The 10,325-nt window shown below is 36.4% G+C and overlaps 1 protein-coding gene across 2 annotated transcripts; it reads right to left on the bottom strand.

Moving 5' to 3' along the window:
* Positions 1–1,978: 1,978 nt before the first annotated feature.
* LUM (lumican) lies at positions 1,979–9,227 on the bottom strand. 2 transcript variants are annotated; one of them, XM_004330126.4, is made up of 3 exons: positions 9,074–9,227; positions 5,788–6,675; positions 1,979–2,803 (listed from the first exon to the last, which is right to left on the bottom strand). In XM_004330126.4, exons 2-3 carry the CDS (start codon positions 6,653–6,655, stop codon positions 2,649–2,651), a joined length of 1,023 nt encoding a protein of 340 aa, XP_004330174.1. In that variant the 5' UTR covers positions 6,656–6,675; positions 9,074–9,227; the 3' UTR covers positions 1,979–2,648. The 2 variants fall into 2 exon arrangements, with proteins under 2 accessions (XP_004330174.1, XP_019774278.1); XM_019918719.3 differs by lacking the exon at positions 9,074–9,227 and adding an exon at positions 7,145–7,244.
* Positions 9,228–10,325: the final 1,098 nt, after the last annotated feature.

Here is a 10,325-nt window from a genome sequence, read left to right as displayed (position 1 = left end):
TGTGCTTAATTTGGTCCTTGTCAACCAAACATTAACTACAAGGGAAATTGCTGTTTTCAGAATTACATAATATACGTGTCACACATCATCCAGTCAGTGCTGTCTTAACTGATAATGGTCCTTTGATGATAGACCATTTTACCACAAGATAGAGTTCACTAAAAATGTTCTGTTAATGTTTTAATTATACTTGAGAGAGATGATGCCCTTCTTTTAGACACATTTGAGACTATATATACGCTCATACAGGGATGAGTATATTTGACTGAACAACATTTGGCTCCATATGCTTTATTGTTAACTAGGTAGGTAGAAGTTATAAATTATATGCCTTACTATTTCCCATTGTATAGAATCATGGATATACTTTTTCTGTATTATAAATTCTAACGTTATGTTACAAATATAGTGGTTTCAATATAAAGTGATATTTTAAATCTCATTTTCTGAAAATTTTATATACATTCAACATTTTCAGTCCTGGGAGTTATCTGCCGTTTTTGCTTACAACCAACTAGTGACTGCTGAGATCTTATAGCTGCTTTTTATTTGATATAATATCACTGCGTATAAATCTGTAAAACCAACAGGAATGGAAATAATGACAAATATCCAAGGAAGTTGTGAGATTTAAATACTGTAATATTGTGATTTATAAGAAATATATATTTGGTCATTCAGATGATCAAAATATATTTCTTATATATATATTTGGTCTTTGTCCAAGGTTTCTGGCTCACAACTCCTAAAGCCTTTGGAACTTCCTGAATAAGAGCAATAAGGTGTCTTTTATTATGTTAATGAGGTGATTTTGGAAAGCTCTTAGGTAACCTAAGGATGGGGGGCTTGTTGCCAAGAGATCCAACGCATGATTAGAGTGTCTGAACTTTCAGTCGCTCCCTCACCTCCTGGGAGGGCAGAGGTACTGGAGATTGAGTTCAATTGCCAATGGCCAATGACTGTTTAATCAGTCATGGCTATGAAATGAAGCCTCCATAAAAACCCAAAGGACAAGATTCAGAGAGCTTTCTGATTGGTGAACCTGTGGAGATTTGGGGAGGGTGGCGTGCTTGGAGAGGGCATGGAAGCTCAGCACCCTTTCCCCATACCTTGCCTTGCATCTCTTCAATCTGGCTGTTCCTGAGTTGTATCATTTTATTTCATTTATTTATTTTTGGGGGAGTGCTGCTTTGAGACTTAGTTGCGGCAAGCGGGATCTTTCATTGTGACACATGGGCTTCTCTCTAGTTGTGGTGTGCGCGTTTTTTTTCTCTTCTCTAGCTGTGACACGCAGGCTCCAGGGCATGTGGACTCTGTAGTTTGCGGCACGCAGGCTCTCTAGTTGAGGTGCGTGGGCTCAGCAGTTGTGGCGCGCAGACTTAGTTGCACAGCAGCATGTGGGAATCTTAGTTCCCCGACCAGGGATCGACCCTGTGTCCCTGCATTGCAAGGTGGATTCTTCACCACGGGACCACCAAGGAAGTCCCCCGTGAGTTGTATCATTTTATAATAAACGAATAATCTAGTGAGTAAAGAGTTTTCCTGTTCTGTGAGCTGCTCCAGCAAATTCCTCAAGTCCAGGACAGGGTCTTGGGAACCTCTGATGTATAGCTTGTTGGTCAGAAGTGGAGGTAACAATCTGGACTTTCAGCTGGCATCTGAAGTGGGGAGGGAGGGCAGTCCTGTAGGACTGAACCCTTAACCTGTACAATCCGACACTATCTCCAGGCACATACTGTCAGAACTGAGTTGAACTGTAGGACACAATTGGGATCTGCACACTTTTAAGTACATATTGTAAGATGTGTTTAAAAACTCTTTACAGGTGGATGCTAGAAGCAAATAATTTAGTTAATTAAAAATTCTATTTAACATAAGTAAAATATGTCAGGCTAGAGATCTTTTTTGAATTCTAATCTATTATTTTATCTATTTTTATAGGAGAGTTATGAATTTCACAAGAAGTCAAACACAGTGATGCCATTTGCTATGTTTTATTTTGCTATTAGCTTGTTAAACATAACATGCAAATAATCAAAAAGAAACATACATATGACTTAGAGTGAAAAATAATTCTAGAAAAGAAAAGTTTCGTTAGGTAAATATATATTCCTAACACTAAAAATATTGCTTTAATTGTATGTGGTTTCATGAATTTTGTCTAATTTGCAAGATCATTTGTCTCAAAATTTACCATCTATTTTTCAGCTAAACAAATTTGAACATTGAGATAATTTGCTTCAAGACAGTAAACACCCATAGGCATGTAATCCATGCTTTTTGGCACATTAAGTTAAGGTTTAGAAATTATAAAACTTGGCTGACTTCCACGAAACCAGTAGAAAGCTTTTCACATCATTTGACAGGAGATAGGAAAAAACCCACTAAATTTACAAATAAAGCATTCATTTTATTGTCTATGTGTGTGTGTGTGTGTGTCTGTATTTTTGATGAAACAGGCCTGCCTTTCATCTTTTCTTTTAAAAAAGTAGTAAAATGTTTACAAAACATTTTCCCTCAGAATTTGAAATGTATGGAAGCAATAAACAGCAACAAAAAATGAATACTAGAAAAACTGACACACAAATAAACATAACCATAAACTGCTGTTCCAGGATATATCTCAGTATAATTGGAATTAGTAGATATCAGTTAACGGTGATCTCATTTGCTACACGTAGACATTCATACATATCCGGTGGCAGACTGGTTTGGGTGATGCGATTGCCATCCAAGCGCAAATGTTTGATCTTGGAGTAGGATAATGGTCCCAGGATCTTACAGAAGCTCTTTACTTCAAACTCTGGAAAATTAAAGAATGAAACACTTCAATCGTTTTTTTTTCTTTTTAGTACACGGGCTTGAAACCATCATTTTTAAAAACTTTCAAATCTATAATAATATCCAATAAAACTTTTTCCCACTTATTTGATGTATCTTTGAATTTGGAACTACTAAAGGAATATTTCAGACTACCAAATAGCCCAGCAATATTTAGTAAAGAATACTTACAGTAGGTCAGAAGATTTAACGAAATGTTTCAAGGAAGAGAACTTTAAGTTCTTGATTTAGAAATACTTGCTTATAGAAGGACACTCAGTGAATGTGTCATATTGTCTAAGCTCTAGTTTGAAATATTAAGTCTAGCCTGAGGAAACCTAAAGTTGGTGCTGTTATATGAGCAATCTCACCGTGTAAGTATTCTGGGTTTTTGCCTCTTAAAATAAAAGGGGTTAAATAAATGAACTCTAAACAGTTTTCCAACAACCGCACTTCATGACAAAGATTCAAAACCCCAAAGCAAAAACCAAATCATGGAATGTCCACCATCTCAGCTCATGCCCTTTTCTTCTGTGGTCAAAAAGCTGCCACAAATGAACAACTGATTTAATTTTTAATGGACACTGAGAAGGTTACTGGATAGCATGGTCTGTGTATGTATATAGAAACTGCCTATGGTTGCCCAAGTGTATTTCAGATTAACCTTATCTGGTCCTGTATCATGTTATTTTCTTTCATTCTTCAACTCTAGCTAACAAAGATTTCAGTGGAAGCCCAAACACACTGCAGTCCTTTCCTCTAAGATGTTGTCTTAAATAACTCATCTGTCAAATTCCAGGGTTCTTGGTTATGGTATCTGCCTCTGAAGTATGGAACAATGGAAAAAACATGGGTTTAGGTCTATATTAGTTTTTCACCTCTGTCGTTTGCCATCTGAGACATTTATCAGATCTTCTTTTTAGATATATCTATCACACTGTGTGGCATGAAGATTACATTAATTAAGGTATGTAAAGCACTTCACACAGTGCTAGCACATACTTTGTACTAAATAATTATTGGCGTCCTTTTAATTTTTTCTGTTTTCTAAATTGCTTTACACTAGGAAGATCTGTGACTAGCTTAACGCTTAAAGTTGCAAGTTTGAAATATGACAAATTGTTTTTGGCTGGGTATTTCCTAATATTGGAAAAACATTAAGGGACTCTTATTACCTTAAGAGAAGGTGGGCAGTTGGTATGCATAATTATTATGTGGCAGGATAAACTAAGTTGAAGACACACATGCAAAGTCACACGGCAAGAATTCCTGAAATATGTAAACCTAAGTGTCAAGGATAAGGAAGGGAGAAAGGTAACTACTCACTTTCAAATGACTATATGAGCTGGGCATTCGGATTTCAGTCTCAGCTAGGCACGGAGCAGCTGCTGGCATTTCTCGCAGAGTCCATCTGTCCCATCTCCTACATTGGCTCTTCCCTTTTCACTCATACAATGAAAACTGTTTTTTCCACCTTCAAATGCCCCTGCATCTATATCTCTCCCCTTTCTTGTCTCAGAGTAGGAGGTAGTCTTGCTTCTGCAGCTAACCTCCACCCACAAAATCTAATGGATTTCTTCAGCCCTCAAACATCTTACGTCCCATTAGCATTTTGGCCTGTCTGAGTATCCTTCCTCCTGACCACAAATGTTTATAATGTGGGACCACATATTGCCACATAGTGAATTTTGCCCTGGAAACAGCTGTAAGGGTTTAACTCTGATAGCTTGACTGTGTATTATATGACAAACAAACTTTGCAGACACAAGAAAGAACACATGGCATTGCAGAGTTGGCAATCATGGACTCCTTCATGAGAACACCCCAGCCCTACTAGGAGTTACATGAAACTATTGCAGAATTACAGAACTACTATTGCAGAATTATATTAGTAAGGCACACTGAAATTTTTTTTTCAGATGAGTGCCAATATCCTTACCCAGTAGGACAAGGGAACCAACTGTTATAATATAAAGATGTTCAATTTCAATAGATTATTTTAAAATTTCAATAGATTATTATAAAATCATTTACTATGTGAATCAGTGTTTCCCACCTGAGTTTTCATTTTAAAAACTTCATCTGTGAATTATAGGTTTTTTTCTTCTTCCAACTTCCATTAAAGAATAAGGTAGGGATTGGTGAATGTCAATTTCCCATATGAATCTTTATAGCTTAAATTGAAAAATGTCCCAGGAGACCAGAAGAGTACATAAGCAGCTCAAGTGGAATAGGTCAAACTCCCACCCAGTAGATAAATGAAAAATAAACTCTGGAAGTAAGAGAAAGGAAGGAGAAACTGTGGGAAAATCAAATGAGGTGAAGGGTTGTATATAAGAAAAGGGGCTTTGTAACTCTAGTAAAAAATATTCCAAACCCTTATCATATTCCTCCTTAAACTTTCTCACAGTCCTCATAAGAACACCATGAAGACCATACACACCAACCATAACAGTGATAACAGAGATAGATGATGGTCATGATAGCGGAGTAATATGTTGAGTCCCAAGTAAAAATGTCAGAGGAGACCATGAGTGTACACGGGCTGCTCTGGGGACAAGCAGAGGCTCTGTAAAAGCCTCTGCTGGTTGTGGACTTGTTGATTTCTCCCTCAGCTACATCTTGTCAAGAAATAAATGTAGACACAAATCGAAGTCATGAAGGAGGCAAATAATAAACAGATAAAAATCAAGAGATAACACAGCAGGATTAATTAGCCCAGAGTACTACATTTGAAGAAATGAGTGCTTAAATTCTGTGACCTTAATGGTTTCTTATCTGGACACTCCAAAGCAAAGCCAGATATTGGATAAATAACTAAGCTAGAATTCTATATTCTAGAGAAATATTTTGTTGGCATTTTCATTTTTTTTAACTGGAGCCAGATGCAGTACTTGTGTCACACAACTTAGGCATTTAAAACCTTGAGGAAACATCAATCAATCATAGGCACAGCTTTCTACTTACTTTCAAGTTCATTGACCTCCAGGTAATAGTTTTCAAGGTTTTCACTGACAGTCGGTATGTTTTTAAGTTTATTATAGGAGAGGTCCAGCTCCAGCAAGGATGATACATTAAAAGAATTTCCAGGTATTCCACTATCAGCCAGTTCATTATGAGACAAACGCAGATACTGCAATCCATTAAAACGCTTGAAATACTCATCAGGGATGTTGCTGATCTTATTGTTGTCTAAGTAGAGAGTTAGAAGAGATACTGGGAGACCAGAAGGCAATTTGGTCATCTGATTGGAGCTCAAGTCAAGGTATTCAAGTGACTTAAGACCTTTAAAAGCAGCTGAAACAGCATCCTCTTTCAGCTGATTGTGTTGAAGGTGGACAAATGTCAGGTTAACCAGTCCATCAAAGGAGCCAAGCTTCGAGATCTTGTTGTTAGTGAGCTGCAGGTCCACCAGAGATTTGGGAAGTGGGCCCACAGATTCTGTCAGATTGTTGTAATTTATATGCAGCTTCTTCAGTTGCTTCAGTTTAGAGAAAACTTTTCCTTTTATCTTGGAATTTTCTAGAAGGTTATGATCTAGAATGAGCCACTGCAGATCAGTTACATTTTCAAAGGCCTTATCATCAATATGGTCAATCTGGTTATTCCTAAGGTAAAGGTACTTGATTCCAACAGGCACCATTGGCACACTTTTCAATTTCAGCTCATCGCAGTACATGGCCGTTGGGTAGCTTTCAGGGCAGTTACATTCTGGTGCACAGTTTGGTGATGATCTCCCATAAATCGATAGGGGGAAATCATAATCCTCATAGTAGTAGCTGCTGCTGGCACAGCCAATTAATGCCAAGAGGAGAGGAAACATACCTAGATTCATTTTGGCAAATGCTTTGAATCCTAAATAAAGTGGAAACATGTATTATTATAAAATAGTATCCTTTCAGGAAAAGTATACTAAGAAGAAAGAAAATGCATTAGCAAATGTGAATTTTATTACTTTATAGTGCTTTTTTTTTTTTTTTACTGCACTAATGATGTCTTATTAATTTGCATTTGAGGAGTAGGTTAAGGACATATGTTTACAACGGATGGGGAAGTGAACAGATTCCAGGGCAGATTGCATTCACATGCGCCCCCTTCTGGGCGAGCCAGGCCTAACTATCCCAGTCAACTTCTCTAGGTCCTTCCTTAATTAAATATCTTCCTGCAAGAGGTTTCTGGGAGGTGCCCATTAACCACCATGTTAGAACACTGCTTCAGAATACCTTCAAAACCAGAAGAAATGAAAACGAGAAGACAATTGTAAATTGTACCCTCTACCCCACCATTCAACATCATTGAAATGTCTCATTAAGTAGATCCTTACTGAAAACGTGGGCAATCTGTGATGTTGTCTGGAGGAAAGCTGGTCTTCTGTGTGTGTGGAGGGGGCGTGGTGGCAGTCGTGGCATGTTCCTTTAAAAATGTCTTTATGGTTGTTGATTCTGAGGAAGGTGAACAGAAGTCTTGGTGGGGGTGTGTGCATGTTATTTCACCTTTTGTTTAACATTCTATGCTTTTAAGCACATTACAAAACTGTTTGAAAATTAATATTTAGTATATTAGGTTTAGTAAAATTAATGTTTACTCATCAAGGAAATGTCACAAACTCTAAGCATTTTTTAAACCTAGAAAGAGGTCTAACTGGTAGAGAATGAGATTCTTTTCAAAGATTTGAATGAATGTTTTTCTTTCAATCACTCACAATTTGCCTACGTTCTTCATGTCAAAATTTAAGAAGGCAGGGTTTGCTTATCTGGATTTTAGTGCTTTCACTGAATGGAAGTGGGAGAGATGTGGAACTGAGGAAAGTCTGTATTAAACAGTGGCATTAAGAGCCATGTAGGAAAGGATAAATTTGAGAATATAAATTAAAAACAATTTGTAACAGTGATCTTCTCATATGAACCTTTTTCTAAGGAGAGGTTCAAAGAAGTACATTTCAGTCGCTTGGGGAAGCACTGGGTCAGCAATTTAGGTAAAGGCAAATAGGATATAACAGTTGGGCTTTTGTAGAATGAGGAGTTATAGCTGAGCAGTTGGTAACTCTGGGAGGGAAATTGTTAATGTGAAGCAGTATCCACATTCCAATGGATACCATAAAATAAAATCTCTTCCTGTGAGAAACATGGTACAAGCTTTTGGATCTAGGTAGTTTGGGATAAGCAGGATTTTCTACTATCAGGAATTTTAAACATCTATGCTTTGCTTTAACTTGGAATTATAAAGCACTTTATTTTAGCAGATGAAACACTCAAAAACGTTGTTAGAGTCACTCTTATAACAGAAATAATGTAGCCAGATTCTTTGTAAATTATTCTCTAAGATTATGATGGAGTCATTTAATTTAGTTGACAGGACTTGGCCATGAGATCTATTACATAGTGCTAATGTAATTATAGGATTCTTTACGAGTTACAATTATGTTAATGTTGTAAAGATTTTTCTTACTTCATTAATAAGCTTCCACCTTAGTTTAATTCAGTATACACTAAACTAGACATGGGAACTATAGTGCGAATAGTAATGGAAAATGCTTCCATATTTTTTGGCAAAGTCAAAACAAGGGCTCTGAATTCAAAGAGAATCTGTAACCGTATAAGGACTCCACTATGAAGCAAAACCACGCTTTACTGTCCCCCAGTTTTTCCAAATACCTGTGGCTATGAAGAAAATGCTTTTTTTTCAAAAAGTAAATCATATTTACCAGAATTTCTTTAAAACATGTTCCTGTTTCTTAAGACATACATCCACAATCCAAATCTTTAAAATTAACAAAATAGAAATAAATAATCCTTTAGCTCACATTTTATAACAGCATAAAATGTTTATGGCAAATTATAACAAATTATAGCAACATACTTGTGGCAAAATATTTTGATGACTGATTGAAATGGCCCTTCTTTGCTCCAAAATTAGGTTCTAACAATACTAACATATTTAACTAATTAGCATGAAATAGCAAACATTTTAAATGCCATACTTTTTCACTGTGTCTAATTTTCTCATTCCAACCTTGAAACTTTTTATAACTTCCTTAGCTAAGTAAGGCATTATAGACTGTATAAAATGTATCTCAAATCCATAAATCATGGAAAGTATATTAAGCAAAATGTGAAAGTAAATGCTCAAAACTGTGGATTTGCTGTTGAATAGCAATTGGCAAAGTTGCTCTGAAATTTTTTCTGTTCCTGTTACAATAAACACCGTCCCAAACAGTCAGCATCCCCAGTGCTATAGTTAAAACAGCACTTACCTTACTGTCTCGACACTGCTTTCGTTAATTCTTAAAGCAGATGCTCTGCTTGGTGGACAAGAATCCACCAATATATGCTGTAAACTCTGTCAGGACGGAACTGGCTGCCAGATTCTCAGTGATACAAGAGCTGAGTGGGGGAAACCCAGCCCAGTCACGCCAGTCTCTGAATGGAGTTATGTCATTGTGGGGATCTTGTGGTGTGGCATGCAAACATTCTGCTCTCTAACGAGGTGCAGGTGGACTTGGTGAGCAAGGACAGCCCAGCTCACTCCCTATGGAATAAGAGAGAGATACATGCTGAACCAGCCCCAATACCATAGCTTTTAATCCCAAATTGAGTACTGCTGCAAATGAGGCATCTCCAGTGATAACATTTCTCTTACAAAGCCCTTTACTTCTATAGCTGTGACAACAACTAAATGTAATTCTCTCAGCTAACTATCATGTTCATCTAAAGGTCTCATAAATCAACAGAGTAAACCATTTCAGGAAAATGCAAATGAGCAGACTCAGAAGAATTGAATCATTTTTGCTCATTACTCGTGAAATCTATACTGATTTACTTGGACTCAATTTTTAGCCAAGGGGGAAGCTTACATTAGTTTCTAAAATATTTAAATGCTTCATTTGTACTCTGATACAAGTGATAAGCAACAACATTTCCAGTTTACTTATGTTAAACAGACTCGTTTTATGCTCTTCAGGTCTGGAATCAATCAGTAATATTCTGCCTGTTTCTTATTTTGTGGATTTAATTTAGGAATTCATCCAAAACCTTACTTGGGGAGAGTATTCTATGGCTTATTGCCAAAAAACATAAAAGAACATGAAAGAAATAAATGTGTACTAAAAATATCACAAAGTAATTATTTTTCACTCTGTCTTTGCATGCTAGCAATATTTTTTCAAAACTAAAAATTATGCTAAGTTGTAATCTCCTAAAGGCCTGGTTTGGTGTATCTTTCCTTATCATTTCCTGATGCATGCTTCTAGAAAATGAGAGATCTACTCAATATCTTGTCTATTTCATTTTGTGATTGTATCAGCTTTATTTATACGATTTTTTCCCTGCAAAATTTTCATTTCCTCATGTTCATAAGAACTCTTAGAATCAGATACTTTAAGTTGCCACATTGTAAGATTTTTCCCTTTTAAAATAGCTTAAATATGTCACTTTTTAGCTATGAGACCTGTTGAAAGTTATTTAATCTCTGTGGCCACTGATGCATTTGCCCGAAAAATTAAATTA

Source organism: Tursiops truncatus, chromosome 11 (genome assembly GCF_011762595.2).
Source record: "Tursiops truncatus isolate mTurTru1 chromosome 11, mTurTru1.mat.Y, whole genome shotgun sequence".
Classification (NCBI taxonomy): Eukaryota; Metazoa; Chordata; class Mammalia; order Artiodactyla; family Delphinidae; genus Tursiops; species Tursiops truncatus.
This window is presented reverse-complemented; position numbering and strand designations above follow the sequence as displayed.